Source organism: Pseudorca crassidens, chromosome 13 (assembly GCF_039906515.1).
Source record: "Pseudorca crassidens isolate mPseCra1 chromosome 13, mPseCra1.hap1, whole genome shotgun sequence".
NCBI lineage: Eukaryota > Metazoa > Chordata > Mammalia > Artiodactyla > Delphinidae > Pseudorca > Pseudorca crassidens.
In genome coordinates, this window is record NC_090308.1 from 6,169,227 (window position 1) to 6,190,641 (window position 21,415).

The following is a 21,415-nucleotide window of genomic DNA, read 5'->3' on the forward strand; positions in this document are numbered from 1 at the left end:
ACTCACAGAGGAGGATTCATTATACAGAGTGTGCGGACCAGGGAGTAAGAATCTTGAGGCCATCTTAGCATTCTGCTTACGACTGGCGGTGGTAGAAGTTTTCCTCCTGTGGCTGCTAATTGCCATTAGGTTGAGGGTAGGATGTGGGTAGCACAGTAGTTCTGTGTTACCTGGTTTGGAGTAGAGCCCACCCCCAGGCACAGAGGGGAACTGTGAGGTTGAGGCATATTTTCAGTGCCTGAGTGAATTGGGCCTGAGCTGAGGGAAAGATTCTAGTTATACCAGGAGACCTGAGCACAATTCAAGTCAGACGAAACCTGAGATATTTGACCTGGAAAATGTGGTGGGAAAATTGTGAGTCATGGAATGCTGGGCTTACCCCAATCTTCTAGATCCCACTCAGCTTCTCTGAGGTTGCCAGCCTTTGAAATGATCAGCATGAGTTACCCCAACTTAGCCACATACTCTGCATCTACCATTTCTCTTTCATTTTTCATAATGAAAGCTAATTTTCCAATGTTCCGTTCCTTCACAAAATTTCTATTTATGATAGCCAAACATGTAGTAATTTGCTATCAATTTATCCCTCCCAGTTAATGATTTTGATTTGAATAGAGGTTTCCTGGAGTAAATAATATGAAACACAAAAGAATGATGCTAATGATGGGAATTATAGGAAAATAACCCTGAAATCAAGCCTTTTATTATGTTCAAGTCCGGGTCTGCTTGAATATGTAGCGCTTGCATTTCAAAGTCTCTGCTAAACAAATAATATCACCTACCTAAATCATGACTTATCAGAAAAGCCATAGCATTTTATAATCATTTTCATCAATATAGTCCATTACCAAAAAAAAAAAAAAAACATTCTTCTCAAAAAATATCTCCATTATATGCAGTGATTTTTAAACTATGGAGACATGCTACCTTTACCACAAAGATACATCAAAATTATGTCCCTCTAGAAGTTTATGGGTTTCTCAGTCTCCCTGGCTCATCTCCCAGGACAGAATCCTGTATATACAACACTCTTTGTGTCTCATATACATTCTGTCATCATTTCTCAGAGTTTCAAAGATCTGGACCATTAGATGAAACAACCTCTGAGATGATCTAGAACCATTTGAGAGTTCATCTTAAGTGCATCCAAGTTCTACCTTTATAACTGCTTTGATTATAGAATGAAGCAAGATTTGTATATGTTAATCATAGTAGTTATTGTCACTGATTCTTTGTTTAGTAAGGGAAGGAGAATAGTCAAAAGTAGTGGTTTTAGAATAAGAGAAACCTGGTTTCGAATCCAGGCGTATAATTGCTTTACAATGGTGTGTTAGTTTCTGCTTTATAACAAAGTGAATCAGTTATACATATACATATGTTCCCATGTCTTTTCCCTCTTGCGTCTCTCTCGCTCCCACCCCTCTAGGTGGTCACAAAGCACTGAGCTGATCTCCCTGTGCTATGCGGCTGCTTCCCACTAGCTATCTATTTTACGTTTGGTAGAGTATATATGTCCATGCCACTCTCTCACTTTGTCACAGCTTACCCTTCCCCCTCCCCATATCCTCAAGTCCATTCTCTAGTAGGTCTGTGTCTTTATTCCGATCTTACCCCTAGGTTCTTCATGACATTTTTTTTCCCTTTGATTCCATATATATATGTGTTAGTATACGGTGTTTGTCTTTCTCTTTCTGACTCACTTCACTCTGTATAACAGACTCTAGGTCATCCACCTCACTACAAATAACTCAATTTCGTTTCTTTTTATGGCTGAGTAATATCCCATTGTATATATGTGCCACATCTTCTTTATCCATTCATCCGATGATGGACACTTAGGTTGCTTCCATCTCCTGGCTATTGTAAATAGAGCTGCAATGAACATTTTGGTACATGACTCTTTTTGAATTATGGTTTTCTCAGGGTATATGCCCAGTAGTGGGATTGCTGGGTCATATGGTAGTTCTATTTTTAGCTTTTTTTTCTTTTTTTGCGGTATGCGGGCCTCTCACTGCTGTGGCCTCTCCTGCCGCGGAGCACAGGCTCTGGACATGCAGGCCCAGCAGCCATGGCCCACGGGCCCAGCCGCCCCGTGGCACGTGGGATCTTCCCAGACCGGGGCACGAACTGTGTCCCCTGCATCGGCAGGCAGACTCCCAACCACTGCGCCACCAGGGAAGCCCTATTTTTAGTTTTTTAAGGAACTTCCATACTGTTCTCCATAATGGCTCTATCAATTTACAGTCCCACCAACAGTGCAAGAGGCTTCCCCTTTCTCCACACCCTCTCTAGCATTTACAGTTTGTAGATTTTTTGGTGATGGCCATTCTGACTGATGTGAGATGATACCTCATTGTAGTTTTGATTTGCATTTCTCTAATGATTAGTGATGTTGACCATCCTTCATGTGATTGTTGGCAGTCTGTATATCTTATTTGAAGAAACGTCTGTTTAGGTCTTGTGCCCATTTTTGGATTGGGTTGTTTGCTTTTTTGATATTAAGCTACATGAGCTCCTTATATATTTTGGAGATTAATCCTGTGTCAGTTGCTTCATTGCAAATATTTTATCCCATTCTGAGGGTTGTCTTTTTGTCTTGTTCATGGTATCCTTTGCCGTGCGAAAGCTTTTAAGTTTCATTAGGTGCCATTTGTTTATTTTTGTTTTTATTTCTATTTCTTTAGGAGGTGGGTCAAAAAAGATCTTGCTGTGATGTGTGTCATAGAGTGTTCTGCCTATATTTTCCTCTAAGAGTTTTATAGTGTCTAACCTTACATTTAAGTCTTTAATGCATTTTGATTTATTTTTGTGTATGGTGTTAAGCAGTGTTCTAATTTCATTCTTTTGCATGTAGCTGTCCAGTTTTCTCAGCACCACTTATTAAAGAGGCTGTCTTTTCTCCATTGTATTTCCTTGACTCTTTTATCAAAGATAAGGTGACCATATGTGCATGGATTTATCTCTGGGCTTTCTACCCTGTTCCATTGATCTACGTTTCTGTTTTTGTGCCAGTACCATACTGTCTTGATTATTGTAGCTTTGTAGTATACTCTGAAGTCAGGGAGCCTGATTCTCCAGCTCCATTTTTCTTTCTCAAAATTGATTTGGCTATTTGGGGTCTTCTGTGTTTCCATACAAACTGTAAATTTTTTATTCTAGTTCTGCGAGAAATGCAGTTGGTAGTTTGATAGGGATTGCCTTGAACCTGTAGATTGCTTTGGGTAGTATAATCATTTTCACAACGTTGATTCTTCCAATACAAGAACATGATATATCTCTCCATCTGTTTGTATCATCTTTAATTTCTTTCATCAGTGTGTTATAATTTTCTGCATACAGGTATTTTGTCTCCTTAGGTAGGTTTACTCCTAGGTATTTTATTATTTTTTTGCAATGATAAATGGGTGTGTTTCTTTATTTCTCTTTCAGATTTTTCATCATTAGTGTATAGGAATGCAAGAGATTTCTGTGTATTAATTTTGTATCCTGCTACTTTACCAAATTCATTGATTAGCTCTAGTAGTTTTCTGGTGGCATCTTTAGGATTCTGTATGTGTAGTATCATGTCATCTGCAAACAGTGACAGTTTTACTTCTTCTTTTCCTATTTGGATTCCTTTTATTTCTTTTTCGTCTCTGATTGCTGTCGCTAAAACTTCCAAAACTGTTGAATAATAGTGGTGAGAGTGGAAAACCTTGTCTTGTTTCTGATTTTAGAGGAAATGGTTTCAGTTTTTCACCATTGTGAATGATGTTGGCTGTGGGTTTGTCATATATGGCCTTTATTAAGTTGAGGTAAGTTCCCTCTATGCCTGCTTTCTGGAGAGTTTTTATCATTAATGGGTGTTGAATTTTGTTGAAAGCTTTTTCTGCATCTATTGAGATTATCATATAGTTTTTACCTTTCAGTTTGTTAATATGGTGTATCACATTGATTGATTTGCATATATTGAAGAATCCTTGCCTTCCCAGGATAAACCTCACTTGATCATGGTGTATGATCCTTTTAATGTGCTGTTGGATTCTGTTTGTGAGCACTTTGTTGAGGATTTTTGCAACTGTGTTCATCAGTGATATTAGCCTATAGTTTTCTTTTTTTGTGACATCTTTGTCTCATTTTGGTATCAGGGGTATGGTGGCTTCACAGAATGAGTTTGGGAGTGTTCCTCGCTCTACTGTATTTTGGAGGATTTTGATAAGGATAGGTGTTAGCTCTTCTCTAAATGTTTGATAGAATTAGCCTGTGAAGCCATCAGGTCCTGGACTTTTGTTTGTTGGAAGATTTTTAATCACAGTTTCAATTTCAGTGCTTGTGATTGGTCTGCTTATATTTTCTATTTCTTCCTGGTTCAGTCTCAGGAGGTTTTGCTTTTCTATTAATAGGTCCATTTCTTCCAAGTTGTCCATTTTATTGGCATATAGTTGTTTGTAGTAATCTCTTATGAGCCTTTGTATATCTGCAGTATCAGTTGTTACTTCTCCTCTTTCATTTCTAATTCTGTTGATTTGAGTCCTCTCCCTTTTTTTCTTCATGAGTCTGGCTAATGGTTTATCAATTTTGTTTATCTTCTCAGAGAACCTGCTTTTGGTTTTGTTGATCTTTGCTATCATTTCCTTCATTTCTTTTTCATTCATTTCTGATCTTTATGATTTCTTTCCTTCTGCTAACTTTGGGGTTGTTTTTTTCTTCTTTCTCTAATTGCTTTAGGTGTAAGATTAGGTTGTTTATTTGAGATTTTCTTGTTTCTTGAGGTAGAATTGTATTGCTCTAAACTTCCCTCTTAGAATTGCTTTTGCTGCATCCCAAAGGTTTTGGGTTGTCGTGTTTTCATTGCCAATTGTTGATAGGTGTTTTTGATTTCCTCTTTGATTTCTTCAGTAACCTCTTGATTATTTAGTAGAGTATTGTTTATCCTTCATGTGTTTGTATTTTTTACAGTTTTTTTTTTCCTGGAATTGATATCTAGTCTCTTAGCATTGTGGTCGGAAAAGATACTTGACACAATTTCAGTTTTCTTAAATTTACCAAGGCTTGATTTGTGACCCAAGATATGACCTATCCTGGAGAATTTTCCATGAGCACTTGAGAAGAAAGTATATTCTATTGTTTTTGGATGGAATGTCCTATAAATATCAATTAAGTCCATCTTGTTTAGTGTGTCATTTAAAGCTTATGTTTCCTTTTTTATTTTCATTTTGGCTGATCTGTCCATTCGTGAAAGTGGAGTGTTAATGTCCCCTAGTATGATTGTGTTACTGTCGATTTCCCCTCTTATGGCTGTTAGCGTTTGCCTTATGTATTGAGGTGCTCCTGTGTTGGGTGCATAAATGTTTACAATTGTTATATCTTATTCTTGGATTGATTCCTTGATCATTATGTAGTGTCCTTCTTTGTCTCTTGTAACATTCTTTATTTTAAAGTCTATTTTTTCTGATATGAAAATTGCTACTCCAGCTTTCTTTGGATTTCCATTTGTATGGACTATCTTTTTCCTTCCCCTCACTTTCAGTCTGTATGTGTCCCTGAAATGGGTCTGAAGTGGGTCTCTTGTAGACAGCATAATATGGGTCTTGATTTTGTATCTATTCAGCCAGTCTATGTCTTTTAGTTGGAGCATTTAATGCATTTGCATTTAAGGTAGTTATCAATATGTATGTTCCTATTACCATTTTCTTAATTGTTTTGGGTTTGTTATTGTAGGTCTTTTCCTTCTCTTGTGTTTCCTGCCTAGAGTTGTAACATTTGTTGTAAAGCTGGATTGGTGGTGCTGAATTCTCTTAGGTTTTGCTTGTCTGTAAAGGTTTTAATTTCTCCGTCAAATTCTGAATGAGATCCTTGCTGGGTGGAGTAATCTTGGTTGTAGGTTTTTCCCTTTCATCACTTTAAATATGTCCTGCCACTCCCTTCTGGCTTGTAGAGTTTCTGCTGAAAGATAAACTGTTAATGGCATGGGGATTCCCTTGTATGTTATTTGTTGCTTTTCCCTTCCTGTTATAATATTTTTTCTTTGTACTTAATTTTTGATAGTTTGATTAATATGTGTCTTGCCATGTTTCTTCTTGAATTTAACCTGTATGGGACTCTCTGCGCTTCCTGGACTTTTTTTTTTTTTTTTTTTGCCGTATGCGGGCCTCTCTCTGTTGTGGCCTCTCCCGTTGCGGAGCACAGGCTCCGGACGCGCAGGCTCAGCAGCCATGGCTCACGGGCCCAGCCGCTCCGCAGCATGTGGGATCTTCCCGGACCGGGGCACGAACCCGTGTCCCCTGCATTGGCAGGTGGACCCTCAACCACTGCGCCACCAGGGAAGCCCCGCATTCTGGACTTGATTGACTATTTCCTATCCCATATTAGGGAAGTTTTCAACTATAGTCTCCTCAAATATTTTCTCAGTCCCTTTCTTTTTTTTTTTTGTTTGTTTGTTTGTTTGTTTGTTTTTTTTTAACATCTTTATTGGGGTATAATTGCTTTACAATGGTGTGTTAGTTTCTGCTTTATAACAAAGTGAATCAGTCATACATAAACATATGTTCCCATATGTCTTCCCTGTTGCGTCTCCCTCCCTCCCACCCTCCCCATCCCACCCCTCCAGGCTGTCACAAAGCACCGAGCCAATATCCCTGTGCCATGCGGCTGCTTCCCACTAGCTATCTACCTTACTGCGTTTGTTAGTGTGTATATGCCCATGACTCTCTCTCGCCCTGTCACAGCTCACCCTTCCCCCTCCCCATAACCTCAAGTCCGTTCTCTAAGAGGTCTGCGTCTTTATTCCTGCTTTACCCCTAGGTTCTTCATGACATTTTTTTCTTAAATTCCATATATATGTGTTAGCATACGGTATTTGTCTCTCTCTTTCTGACTTACTTCACTCTGTATGACAGACTCTAGGTCTATCCACCTCATTACAAATAGCTCAATTTCGTTTCTTTTTATGGCTGAGTAATATTCCACTGTATATATGTGCCACATCTTCTTTATCCATTCATCCGATGACGGGCACTTAGGTTGTTTCCATCTCCGGGCTATTGTAAATAGAGCTGCAATGAACATTTTGGTACATGACTCTTTTTGAATTTTGGTTTTCTCAGGGTATATGCCCAGTAGTGGGATTGCTGGGTCATATGGTAGTTCTATTTGTAGTTTTTTAAGGAACCTCCATACTGTTCTCCATAGGGGCTGAACCAATTCACATTCCCACCAGCAGTGCAAGAGTGTTCCCTTTTCTCCACACCCTCTCCAGCATTTATTGTTTCTAGATTTTTTGATGATGGCCATTCTGACTGGTGTGAGATGATATCTCATTGTAGTTTTGATTTGCATTTCTCTAATGATTAATGATGTTGAGCATTCTTTCATGTGTTTGTTGGCAGTCTGTATATCTTCTTTGGAGAAATGTCTATTTAGGTCTTCTGCCCATTTTTGGATTGGGTTGTTTGTTTTCTTGTTATTGAGCTGCATGAGCTGCTTGTAAATTTTGGAGATTAATCCTTTGTCGGTTGCTTCATTTGCAAATATTTTCTCCCATTCTGAGGGTTGTCTTTTGGTCTTGTTTATGGTTTCCTTTGCTGTGCAAAAGCTTTGAAGTTTCATTAGGTCCCATTTGTTTATTTTTGTTTTTATTTCCATTACTCTAGGAGGTGGGTCAGAAAGGATCTTGCTGTGATTTATGTCATAGAGTGTTCTGCGTATGTTTTCCTCTAAGAGTTTGATTGTTTCTGGCCTTACATTTAGGTCTTTAATCCATTTTGAGCTTATTTTTGTGTATGGTTTTAGGGAGTGATCTAATCTCATACTTTTACATGTACCTGTCCAGTTTTCCCAGCACCACTTATTGAAGAGGCTGTCCTTTCTCCATTGTACATTACTGCCACCTTTATCAAAGATAAGGTGTCCATATGTGCATGGGTTTATCTCTGGGCTTTCTATCCTGTTCCATTGATCTATCTTTCTGTTTTTGTGCCAGTACCATACCGTCTTGATGACTGTAGCTTTGTAGTATAGTCTGAAGTCAGGGAGCCTGATTCCTCCAGTTCCTTCTTTCGTTCTCAAGATTGCTTTGGCTATTCGGGGTCTTCTGTGTTTCCATACAAATTGTGAAATTTTTTGTTCTAGTTCTGTGAAAAATGCCAGTGGTAGTTTGATAGGGATTGCATTGAATCTATAGATTGCTTTGGGTAGTATAGTCATTTTCACAATGTTGATTCTTCCAATCCAAGAACATGGTATATCTCTCCATCTATTTATATCATCTTTAATTTCTTTCATCAGTGTCTTATAATTTTCTGCATACAGGTCTTTTGTCTCCTTAGGTAGGTTTATTCCTAGATATTTTATTCTTTTTGTTGCAATGGTAAATGGGAGTGTTTTCTTGATTTCACTTTCAGATTTTTCATCATTAGTATATAGGAATGCCAGAGATTTCTGTGCATTAATTTTGTATCCTGCCACTTTACTAAATTCATTGATTAGCTCTAGTAGTTTTCTGGTAGCATCTTTAGGGTTCTCTATGTATAGGATCATGTCATCTGCAAACAGTGACAGCTTTACTTCTTCTTTTCCAATTTGGATTCCTTTTATTTCCTTTTCTTCTCTGATTGCTGTGGCTAAAACTTCCAAAACAATGTTGAATAATAGTGGTGAGAGTGGGCAACCTTGTCTTGTTCCTGATCTTAGTGGAAATGCTTTCAGTTTTTCACCATTGAGGATGATGTTTGCTGTGGGCTTGTCATATATGGCCTTTATTATGTTGAGGAAAGTTCCCTCTATGCCTACTTTCTGCAGGGTTTTTATCATAAATGGGTGTTGAATTTTGTCAAGAGCTTTCTCTGCATCTATTGAGATGATCATATGGTTTTTCTCCTTCAATTTGTTAATATGGTGTATCACATTGATAGATTTGCGTATATTGAGAATCCTTGCATTCCTGGAATAAACCCCACTTGATCATGGTGTATGATCCTTTTAATGTGCTGTTGGATTCTGTTTGCTAGTATTTTGTTGAGGATTTTTGCATCTATGTTCATCAGTGATATTGGCCTGTAGTTTTCTTTTTTTGTGACATCCTTGTCTGGTTTTGGTATCAAGGTGATGGTGGCCTCGTAGAAGGAGTTAGGGGGTGGTCCTCCCTCTGCTATATTTTGGAAGAGTTTGAGAAGGATAGGTGTTAGCTCTTCTCTAAATGTTTGATAGAATTCGCCTGCGAAGCCATTTGGTCCTGGGCTTTTGTTTGTTGGAAGATTTTTAATCACAGTTTCAATTTCAGTGCTTGTGATTGGTCTGTTCATATTTTCTATTTCTTCCTGATTCAGTCTTGGCAGGTTGTGCATTTCTAAGAATTTGTCCATTTCTTCCAGATTGTCCATTTTATTGGCATAGAGTTGCTTGTAGTAATCTCTCATGATCTCTTTTATCTCTGCAGTGTCAGTTGTTACCTCTCCTTTTTCATTTCTAATTCTATTGATTTGAGTCTTCTCCCTTTTTTTCTTGATGAGTCTGGCTAGTGGTTTATCTATTTTGTTTATCTTCTCAAAGAAACAGCTTTTAGTTTTATTGATCTTTGCTATTGTTTCCTTCATTTCTTTTTCATTTATTTCTGATCTGATTTTATGATTTCTTTCCTTCTGCTAGCTTTGGGGTTTTTTTGTTCTTCTTTCTCTAATTGCTTGAGGTGCAAGGTTAGGTTGTTTATTCGAGATGTTTCCTGTTTCTTAAGGTGGGCTTGTATTGCTATAAACTTCCCCCTTAGAACTGCTTTTGCTGCATCCCACAGATTTTGGGTCGTTGTGTCTCCATTGTCATTTGTTTCTAGGTATTTTTTGATTTCCTCTTTGATTTCTTCAGTGATCTCTTCATTATTAAGTAGTGTATTGTTTAGCCTCCATGTGTTTGTATTTTTTACAGATCTTTTCCTGTAATTGATATCTAGTCTCATGGCGTTGTGGTCAGAAAAGATACTTGATACAATTTCAATTTTCTTAAATTTACCAAGGCTTGATTTGTGACCTAAGATATGATCTATCCTGGAGAATGTTCCATGAGCACTTGAGAAAAATGTGTATTCTGTTGTTTTTGGATGGAGTGTCCTATAAATATCAATTAAGTCCATCTTGTTTAATGTATCATTTAAAGCTTGTGTTTCCTTATTTATTTTCATTTTGGATGATCTGTCCATGGGTGAAAGTGGGGTGTTTAAGTCCCCTACTATGAATGTGTTACTGTCGATTTCCCCTTTTATGGCTGTTAGTATTTGCCTTATGTATTGAGGTGCTCCTATGTTGGGTGCATAAATATTTACAATTGTTATATCTTCTTCTTGGATCGATCCCTTGATCATTATGTAGTGTCCTTCTTTGTCTCTTTTAATAGTCTTTATTTTAAAGTCTATTTTGTCTGATATGAGAATTGCTACTCCAGCTTTCTTTTGGCTTCCATTTGCATGGAATATCTTTTTCCATCCCCTTACTTTCAGTCTGTATGTGTCTCTAGGTCTGAAGTGGGTCTCTTGTAGACAGCATATATAAGGGTCTTGTTTTTGTATCCATTCAGCTAATCTGTGTCTTTTGGTGGGAGCATTTAGTCCATTTACATTTAGGGTAATTATCGATATGTATGTTCCTATTCCCATTTTCTAAATTGTTTTGGGTTCGTTATTATAGGTCTTTTCCTTCTCTTGTGTTTCTTGCCTAGAGAAGATCCTTTAGCATTTGTTGTAAAGCTGGTTTGGTGGTGCTGAACTCTCTCAGCTTTTGCTTGTCTGTAAAGGTTTTAATTTCTCCATCAAATCTGAATGAGATCCTTGCTGGGTAGAGTAGTCTTGGCTGCATGTTTTTCTCCTTCATCACTTTCAGTATGTCCTGCCACTCCCTTCTGGCTTGTCGGGTTTCTGCTGAGAGATCAGCTGTTAACCTTATGGGGATTCCCTTATGTGTTATTTGTTGTTTTTCCCTTGCTGCTTTTAATATGCTTTCTTTGTATTTAATTTTTGACAGTTTGATTAATATGTGTCTTGGCGTATTTCTCCTTGTATTTATCTTGTATGGGACTCTCTGTGCTTCCTGGACTTGATTAACTATTTCCTTTCCCATATTAGGGAAGTTTTCAACTATAATCTCTTCAAATATTTTCTCAGTCCCTTTCTTTTTCTCTTCTTCTTCTGGAACCCCTATAATTCGAATGTTGGTGCGTTTAATGTTGTCCCAGAGGTCTCTGAGACTGTCCTCAGTTCTTTTCATTCTTTTTTCTTTATTCTGCTCTGCAGTAGTTATTTCCACTATTTTATCTTCCAGGTCACTTATCCGTTCTTCTGCCTCAGTTATTCTGCTATTGATCCCATCTAGAGTACTTTTAATTTCATTTATTGTGTTGTTCATCGTTGCTTGTTTCATCTTTAGTTCTTCTAGGTCCTTGTTAACTGATTCTTGCATTTTGTCCAATCTATTGTCCATTCTATCTCCAAGATTTCGGATCAACCTTACTATCATTATTCTGAATTCTCTTTCAGGTAGACTGCCTATTTCCTCTTCGTTTGTTAGGTCTGGTGCATTTTTATCTTGCTCCTTTATCTGCTGTGTGTTTTTCTGTCTTCTCATTTTGCTTATCTTACTGTGTTTGGGGTCTCCTTTTTGCAGGCTGCAGGTTTGTAGTTCCTCCTGTTTTTGATGTCTGTCTCCAGTGGCTAAGGTTGGTTCAGTGGGTTGTGTAGGCTTCCTGGTGGAGGGGACTAGTGCCTGTGTTGTGGTGGATGAGGCTGGATCTTGTCTCTCTAGTGGGCAGGTTCACGTCTGGTGGTGTGTTTGGGGGTGTCTGTGGCCTTATTATGATTTTAGGCAGCCTCTCTGCTAATGGGTGGGGTTGTGTTCCTGTTTTGCTAGTTGTTTGGCATAGGTTTTCCAGCACTGTGGCTTGCTGGTCGTTGAGTGAAGCTGGGTGCTGGTGTTAAGATGGAGGTCTCTGGGAGATTTTCACCGTTTGATATTATGTGGAGCTGGGAGGTCTCTTGTTGATCAGTGTCCTGAAGTTGGCTGTCCTACCTCAGAGGCAGAGCCCTGCCTCCTGGCTGGAGCACCAAAAGCTTTTCATCCACAGGCTCAGGATAAAAGGGAGAAAAAGTAGAGGGAATTAGTAGAAGTATGAGGAAAGAAAGAAGGAAAGGAGGGTAGGAAGGAAGGAAGAAAGAAAGAAAGAAGCAAAGAAGGAAAGAAGGCAAGAAGGAAAGAAAGGAGGGAGGGAGGGAGGGAGGAAGGAAGGAAGGAGGGAAAGAAGGAAAAAAGACAGAAAGAAAGAAGGTACAGTAAAAATAAAATAAAGTATAATAAAGTTATTGAATTAAAAAATTCTTATTTAGAAATAAAAAAAAAAGGGACGGAAAGAACCTTAGGACAAATGTTGGAAGCAAAGCTATACAGACAAAATCTTACACAGAAGCATACACATACACCCTCACTAAAAGAGGTAAATGGGGAAAAATCCTAAATCTTGCTGTCAGAGACCACCTCCTCAATTTGGGATGATTCGTTGTCTAAAGGAGGGAAGGAAGGACGGAAAGAAAGAAAGAACGAAGGTAAAGTATAATAAGGTTATTAAAATTAATTATTAAGAAAAAAAATTAAAAAAAAAACATGGACGGATAGAACCCTAGGACAAATGGTGGAAGCAAGACTATACAGACAAGATCTCACACAGAAGCATACACATACACATTCACAAAAAGAGGAAAGGGGAAAAAATCATAGATCTTGCTCCTAAAGTCCACTTCCTTAATTTGGGATGATTGGTTTTCTATTCAGGTATTCCACAGATGCAGGGTACATCAAGTTGATTGTGGAGCTTTAATCCGCTGCTTCTGAGGCTGCTGGGAGAGATTTCCCTTTCTCTTCTTTGTTCTCACAGCTCCCAGGGCTAAGCTTTGGATTTGGCCCTGCCACTGCGTGTAGATCGCTGGAGGGCGTCTGTTTTTTGCTCAGACAGGATGGGGTTAAAAGAGCCGCTGATTGGGGGCTCTGGCGCACTCAGGCCGGCGGGGACGGAGGGGCACAGAGTGCGGGGCGGGCCTGCGGTGGCAAAGGCCGGCGTGACTTTGCACCAGCCTGAGGCGCGCTGTGCGCTCTCCCGGGGAAGTTGTCCCTGGATCCCGGGAACCCGGCAGTGGCGGGCTGCACAGGCTCCGCGGAAGAGGGGTGTGGAGAGTGACCTGTGCTCGCACACAGGCCCCTCGGTGGCGGCAGCAGCAGCCTTAACGTCTCCCGCCCGCCTCTGGGGTCCGCGCTTTTAGCCGGGGCTCGCGCCTGTCTCTGGATTCCGCGCTTTCAGCCGCGGCTCGCGCCCGTCTCTGGATTCCGCGCTTTCAGCCGCGGCTCGCGCCCGTCTCTGGATTCCGCGCTTTCAGCTGCGGCTCGCGCCCGTCTCTGGATTCCGCGCTTTCAGCCGCGGCTCGCGCCCGTCTCTGGGGTCCTCGCTTTCAGCCGCGGCTCGCGCCCGTCTCTGGGGTTCGCGCTTTTAGCCGCGGCTCGCGCCCGTCTCTGGAGTTCCTTTAAGCAGCGTTCTTAAACCCCTCTCCTCACGCCCCAGGAAACAAAGAGGGAAGGAAAAGTCTCCTGCCTCTTTGGCAGGTGCAGGCTTTTCCCCGGACTCCCTCCCGCCTAGCTGTGGTGCACTAACCCCTTCAGGCTATGTTCAAGCCGCCAACCCCAGTCCTCTCCCTCTGCTCCGGCCTCAGCTCGCAGCCCCGCCCGCCCCGGCGGGTGAGTAGACAAGCCTCTCGGGCTGGTGAGTGCCGGTCGGCACCGATCCTCTGTGCGGGAATCTCCCCGCTTTGCCCTCCGCACCCGGTGCTGTGCTCTCCTCCGCAGCTTCGAAGCTCCCCCCTCCGCCTCCCGCAGTCTCCGCCCGCGAAGGGGCTTCCTAGAGTGTGGAAACTTTTCCTCCTTCACAGCTCCCTCCCACTGGTGCAGGTGCCGTCACTATTCTTTTGTCTTTGTTTTTTCTTTTGCCCTACCCAGGTACGTGGGGAGTTTCTTGCCTTTTGGGAGGTCTGAGGTCTTCTGCCAGCCTTCAGCAGGTGTTCTGTAGGAGTTGTTCCACGTGTAGATGTATTTCTGGTGTATCTGTGGGGAGGAAGGTGATCTCCGCGTCTTACTCTTCCTCCATCTTCCGCCTTCTTCCTCAGTCCCTTTCTTTTTCTTTTCTTCTTCTGGGACCCCTGTATTTCAAATGTTGGTGTGTTTAATTTTGTTCCAGAAGTCTCTAAGACTGGCCTCAATTCTTTTCATTTTTTTTTCTTTATTCTGCTCTGTAGTAGTTATCTCCACTGTTTTATCTTGCAGGTCACTTATCCGTTCTTCTTCCTCAGTTATTCTGCTATTGATTCCTTCTAGAGAATTTTTAATTTCATTTATTGTGTTGTTCATCATTGTTTGCTTTTTAGTTCTTCTAGGACCTCGTTAAATGTTTCTTGTATTTTCTCCATTCTGTTTCCAAGATTTTGGATCATATTTACTCTCATTATTCTGAATTCATTTTCAGGTAGACTGCCTATTTCCTCTTCATTTTTTTGGTCTGGTCGGTTTTTACCTTGCTCCTTCATGTACTGTGTCGTTTTCTGTCTTCTCATTTTGTTTGACTTACTGTGTTTGGGGTCTCCCTTTTGTAGGCTGCAGGTTTGTAGTTCCCGTTGTTTTTGGTGTCTGCCCCCAGTGGGTAAGGTTAGTTCAGTGGGTTTTATGGGCTTCCTGGTGGAGGGGACTGGTGCCTGTGTTCTCTGCATGAGGGTGGATCTTGCCTTTCTAGTGGGCAAGACGACATCCGGTGGTGTGTTTTGGGGTGTCTGTGATATTATTATGATTTTAGGCAGCCTCTCTGGTAATAGGTGGGTTTGTGTTCCTGTCTTGCTAGTTGTTTGGCATGGGGTGTCCAGCACTGGAGCTTGCTTGTCATTGAGTGGAGCTGGGTCTTAAGCATTGAGACAGAGATCTCTAGGAGAGCTTTTGCCAATTAATATTACATGGGGCCAGGAGGTCTCTGGCGGTGCAATGTCCTGAACTCAGCTCTCTCACCTCAGAGGCTCAGGCTTGACACCCGGCTGGTGCATTAAGACCTATCAGCCACATGGCTCAAAAGAAAAGGGAGGAAAAAAAGAAAGAAAAAATAAATAAATAATATAAAGCTATTAAAATAAGAAATAAAAAAAAATACTGAAATAAAAAAATAAAGAAGGTGATAAAAAAAAAAAGAAGAGAGCAACCAAGCCAGTAAACGAATCCACCAATGATAACAAGTGCTAAAAATTAAGATAGATATAAAAATCAGAAAGTAGTCAGTCACATACAGCAAACCCCAAGTCTACAGTTGCTCCCAAAGTCCACCGCCTCAATTTTGGGATGATTTGTTGTCTATTCAGGTATTCCACAGATGCAGGGTACATCAAGTTGAATGTTAAGATTTAATCCACAGCTCCTGAGCCGTCATGGAGAAATTTCCCTTTCTCTTCTTTGTTCGCACAGCTCCTGGGGTTCAGCTTTGGATTTGGCCTCACCTCTGCATGTAGGTCGGCCTCTGGCGTCTGTTCTTCCCCTAGATGTGAGGGGGTTAAAGTAGCAGCTGATTCTGGCGCTGTGGCTCACTCAGGCTCGGAGGAGGGAGGGGAATCTAGTGCTGGGCAGGCGTGTGGCGACAGAGGCCAGCATGGCCCTGCAACAGCCCGCGGCGTGCCGTGTGTTCTCCCAGAGAAGTTGTCCCCAGATCACAGGATCCTGGCAGTGGCGGGCTGCCCAGGCTTCTGGGAGGGGAGGTGTGGATAGTGACCTGTGCTTGCACCCAGGATCCTTAGCGGCTGCAGCAGCAGTGTTAGCGTTTAATTCCCGTCATTTCTGGTGTCCACTCTGATAACCACAGCTTCCGCCCTTCTCTGAACCTCGTTTAGGCGGAGCTCTGAACCCCCTCTCCTCGCGCACCCCAAAACAATGGTCTCTTGCCTCTTAGGCAGTTCCAGACATTTTCCCGGAGTCCCTCCTGGCTAGCTGTGGTGCGCTAGCCCCCTTCAGGCTGTGTTTATGCAGCCAATCCCAGTCCTCTCCCTGGGATCTGAACTCTGAAGCTCGAACCTCAGCTCCCAGCCCCTGCCTGTCCCAGCTGGTGAGCAGACAAGCCTCTCGGGCTGGCGAGTGCGGGTCGGCACCGATCCTCTCTGCGGGAATCTCTCTGCTTTGCCCTCTGCACCCCTGTTGCTGTGCTCTCCTCCGTGGCTCTGAAGCTTCCACCCTCCCCTCCCGCCATTTCCACCAGTGCAGGGGCTTCCTAGTGTATGGAATCTTTCTGTCCTTCACAGCTCCCTTCCAGAGGTGCAGGCCCTGTCCCTATTCTTTTGTGTCTGTTTTTTCTTTTTTCTTTTGCCTTACCCAGGTATGTGGGGAGTATCTTGCCTTTGAGGAAGTCTAAGGTCTTCTGCCTGCGTTCAGTAGGTGTTCTGTAGGAGTTGTTCCACATGTAGATGTACTTCTGATATATTTGTGGTGAGGAAGGTGATCTCCACGCCTTACTCCTCCGCCATCTTGAAGGTCCCCCATACTAACTTTTATATGCACTGGGAAACCAGAAAATTTTTGTGACTTGATTTAATGCAATATTTGCTTTATTGCTGTGGTCTGGTACTGAACCTGCTATATCTCCGAGGCATACTGGTATGAAATATAATTAATATTTTAAAAAGCACTCCTAAGAATCAAAAATAAAATGAAACAAATTAATATAAAGGCATCTCCAGTTGCAGTCAGAGCCATAGTATTCCACATGGTTTTAGAACACAGTAGTTTGACTCTACATTTTTAGTAGAATATATCGCAAGGCAAAAATACTACAACAAAGTCAAGAAAAGCTTAAACTATTTTTAGTAATCAACTTGATAATGTTCTGAAACTCGTGTTTATAATGTAAGGTAAAACAAATGATTAATTATGTGACATTCTAAGAATATCATTTTTACGATTCTCAGCAAGAGAAAAGAAGAATAAGGTATAAGATGAGATTATGTAAAAACCCTCTACTGCTGAATTTGAATTGGAAATATCAAATTGAATTTGTGATGTATTTTATCTTAAAGAAAACCAGAACAAAAGTGAAAACCCTATTTCTGGTCATTGAGAAGGCTAGGAAACCTGAAGCAATGGGTTTTTCTACCATCCAGATGTGGTCTTTAAGTACCATTTTTTCTTTGGAGAAATGGCTGATTCCAGGTCTAGGACAAAATGATATTCAAATGAGACTGGAACCTCATTTATCATACCACATAGGGAGGAAACTATCCCAAACTACTAAACCTCTATCAAGATTCAGGAGCTCATTCTAAGAAGGTCCCATTAGCTAAAGATGAGAATCAAAAAAAGTAATAACTGCAATGGATTGAGGTCATTAATATATTTACATCCATGATTTCTTAAGGATGTTTTCAAGAATTTCACTTTTTTTCATTGCTAGAAAGGACTCATTTTGAAAATTTGTAAACTAAGAAGAAAGCATTTATTTTGCCTTCCTATACAAACTTTGCCTGTGGATAACCAAATAGTAGTTGGAAATTTTATCTTGGTAGAAGTATTCCATCTAGTAGGTGGAGAAGAAATGATAAAATGAAAATACAACCATTTTACAATATTAATGAATTAATGGATCTTGCATGGAGGATCAATAATTGCTAACATCACAAAATGAGAGACACCCAGAGAGACGGAGAGGAGGGAACCTGTAAATTAGAATGGACATAAGAGAAAATGTCCTGGAATTACATAGTAGTAATGTTGCACAGCCTTGTGAATATGCTAAAAGCCACTGAACTGTACACTTTAAAAGGATGAATTTCATGACTTACATCTTTAAAAAAATATTGAAATAAAAAAGACATGCCAGAGACATCCTATCCAATAACAAAATATGGACCCTATTTGGATCCTGATTCAAACAAACTTAAAAACAATTGCATTTATGAGGTAATTTGGAATGTGAACATAGGGATGTGTGACGGTATTCAAGTCTTGTAGTTATTTTTTGGACTTTACAGTGGTATTCCGGTTATGTTTTAAAGAAAGACTCCTGTCTCTTAGAGATACATACTGAAAATATTTGTTGAATGAGTGATATGATGTCTGAGATTTGCTTCCGACTAATAGAGGAAGTGGAAATGAGTAGAGAAAGGGATGAAAAGTTTGGACTCGAGTTGGTAAGTATTGAGAAGGGTGATGAATAAGTACGTAGGTATTCCTTATGTTGTTCAGTTCAGTTTTGTTTAATTCATAAGTACTTTGTGTTACCTCAGTTTCAAATCCAACACCACGAGGTTTTTTCTCACCTTCCTCTATACCTTCTGTCACTGTGAGAACCTGCTTTCCAAAATTATCGGTAAGTTTAATAATTTTTTCAGTCTTAACGTACAGATAGTCTCACTTCTACCTCTGTATCACTACCACTAGTAAACTTACTAAATAAAGTACACATTTTCTCTTCCTTTCTTTTATTCATGTAAAAGGGTGTACAGAACTCTGTGTTCAAAAGTTACTTGAATTAATTATATTTATGTATAGTTATATTATCAACTTGATATGTAGTTATGGTCATTTGTTTCTGTTTGTAATTAATTTTAGAATTTGCTTTTTTCCTCCTTTTTATTTTATTTTTGATGATATGCAACACTTTATGGTTCAAAAGTCAAACTGTATATAAAGATATACTTGGGAACAGAGGGCTCCTAGCCCTAGCCCTTCACCTCACTCTTGCTACATACACCCTCATAATAACCATTTTTATTAGTTTTTATTTTATCCTTTTTTATGCTTCATTTTGCAAAATAAACAGGCACCCACACAACCATATGTTCATTTTCCTATTTGCTACTTACATAGAAAATATCATACAATCTATACTATTTTGTGTTATGCTTTCCTTTCCTTTGAGGAAAATTCTCACTTCAAATTAGTTGATAATGATATGCCTCATTTTATTTACAGAATTTTACTTGTCTTCTATGGATAGGCAATTAGCTTGTTTCTGATATTTTACTGTTATAAAAAATCCCACATTAAATAACCTTATGCATTTCATAATTGTGGAGGTATATGAGCTTTAGGAAAAATTCCCAAAACTGGGATTTGGGGATCACGAGGTAAACTTACATGTAATTCTGTAAGATCATGCCAACCTCTCCCACCAGTGGTGTGTGTGAGTTTCTGCGACAGATTCACCAATAGTGTTGTCAAGCTTTCCAAATGTTGTTAATCTGACTGGTGTAAAGGCACATAGTTTCAATTTGTGTTTATCTCATTATAAGTAAAACTCAGCATCTTTTCTTACGTTAATATTTTTGTACATATTTTTATAACGTTTCATGTCTTTTTACACATTCTTCTATTAGACTTTCAAACTTTTTTTACCAGTTTTTAAGAATTCTGTATCTGTTTCCTAAGTTAAAAATATTTTCTTGCAATTTTTTATTTGTCTTTGTCTGTAGTGTGTTTTGCCATGAAAGACTATTTTTAAAATTTTGCTGTAGTTAAATTTATTAACATTTTATTGCATCATAATTTCGAGTCATAGTTTTAAAGACTGTCCCATAAAGAATGCATCCTTATTTGCTTCTAGGAGTTATAGTATGGTGATATATATAAATATGATATATTATGTGATATGTATTATATAATTATATACAGATATAAATAACGTATGCGTGTAGGAATTTTTTTTCGTGTATCGATCAATACAGATCCAATGTTATCTTTCTCAAAATGACTATTCGTTAATGAAAAGTTTGTCTTCTCCCAGTGATTTGAAATTCCACCTTTAGCCAATATCAAATTTCCAAAACATTGAATATTTTTCTGGACTTCTTATTTTGTTGCATTAATTGAGCCTCTCTTCATGTTCCTGTATCATAAGGTTGAAAATAGAAACATTATGTTACATTTAATGCCTCCTATGGCTATACCTCTCATTGTTCTTCTTTACAGAATGCTTCCAGATATGCTTGCGCATTTAGTTTTCTGTATGAACTTTAGAATCAATTTATCTAGTTTCAGGAAACAAAAACAGTGCATTGATATTGGGAGGGAATCACATTAGTTTTTTTTTGTGACTGTTCTGCTCACTGTTTTATCTAAAAAGAATAGCGTAGAACCTGTTAAATAATAGATGATCATGAAACACTTGTTGAATGACTATTTCATTTAACACTTCTATTTAGTTACAGAATTATACATATTGCCCTCTTTAATCTTTCATAATTTTTATAGCAGTTTGCAGTCTTTGAATTTTTAGCAAATAATTAAGAGATAAATTCTCTATAATGTGTTCCAATTTAAAAGCAAACATGAAAGTTTGTGTACATACGTATGCACATGCATGTTCACACACATATGTATGTGTGTACAGACATGTGTGTGTGGATATGTAAGTGTGTATATACATGTAGTGTCCACATATATATTTGGCCTCAGATCTATGGATATTTATCCATTTGCTGTTTTCTTCCTGTACATACTACTTTTAAAACATTTTTATCTCAAAGCCTGAGTGTCCTACAAATTGTTCTGTAGCCTAACAGAGTCTGTTTTTGGCTTCTCCCACATCTTATAGAAACTTGATAAAGTCAATGTGTTGAAAAAAATTAATTATATTTGCCAAATCATGCTCTTATTTCAGATTCTTTCCACATGAAGCCAGGACAAGAAGCTTGTCTTCTTTAGCCCTCTTTCTTTTGAGACATATGTCAAAAGAGCTGGTGTGCTAGATTATAAAACCAGGAAAAGTTAAGTCATTCACTAAGTCTCCACTTGACTCAAAACCCATTTTCTGTCATTGGCTTGCTTTTGTGCTACTCCAGACATTTTATAGGTTTTTACAAAAAGACTCAAAACAGGCAAGGCTTATAGATATCATATGCCTATGGGCACACAGAAATATTACTATTTGTATATTAATCCTGGGATCTTCCCTGTAAGGTGTAATTAATGTCATGTTTGATGTTGGTAGTTGGTAGGTATCTGACACAAACAGACTGGCTAGATGTTCTCTCTGTATATGCATTGCACAATATGCTTCCTTTTATAGTCAATATAACCCATTAGAAAAGTTTACATGACAGATTAAACATTTTCCCTGTCCACTTATGAGTAAGCTTGTTCTCCTTCATGGCCTTTAGTGCTAGTTTCATCTAGTGTCTCCCTAGATGGTTCTGGGAGTGTGGCCCTGAGCACAGGAAGCACTCGTGGTTCTTTTACACTCCTTGGGGCCCCAAAGCCCTCCTAGCTTAGGACATCCTTGTGTTGCCCCTTGGCTCTCTGCCATACCTAATGGCCCACTGGAACAGAGGCTGAGGTGGGTGCAGGTCTTGAGTACAGGGTGCCTGTGTGGCCAGAGTGGAAGATTTCATGTGTGAGGGTAAGTT

The 21,415-nt window shown here is 39.6% G+C and overlaps 1 protein-coding gene across 17 annotated transcripts in view; it reads left to right on the plus strand.

Annotated features, from left to right (window-relative positions):
- LOC137204361 (E3 ubiquitin-protein ligase parkin) overlaps positions 1-21,415 on the plus strand; it is a 1,432,750-nt gene that overhangs the window by 408,604 nt on the left and 1,002,731 nt on the right. The window contains exon 1 of one of the 17 annotated variants that reach the window (XM_067701595.1): positions 18,101-18,199. The exons of the other annotated variants lie outside the window; for them this stretch is intronic. Coding sequence (XP_067557696.1) covers positions 18,110-18,199 — 90 coding nt within the window. The 5' untranslated portion in view covers positions 18,101-18,109. Of the gene's footprint in view, positions 1-18,100; positions 18,200-21,415 lie in introns of those variants that run through there. 17 annotated transcript variants of the gene reach the window in all.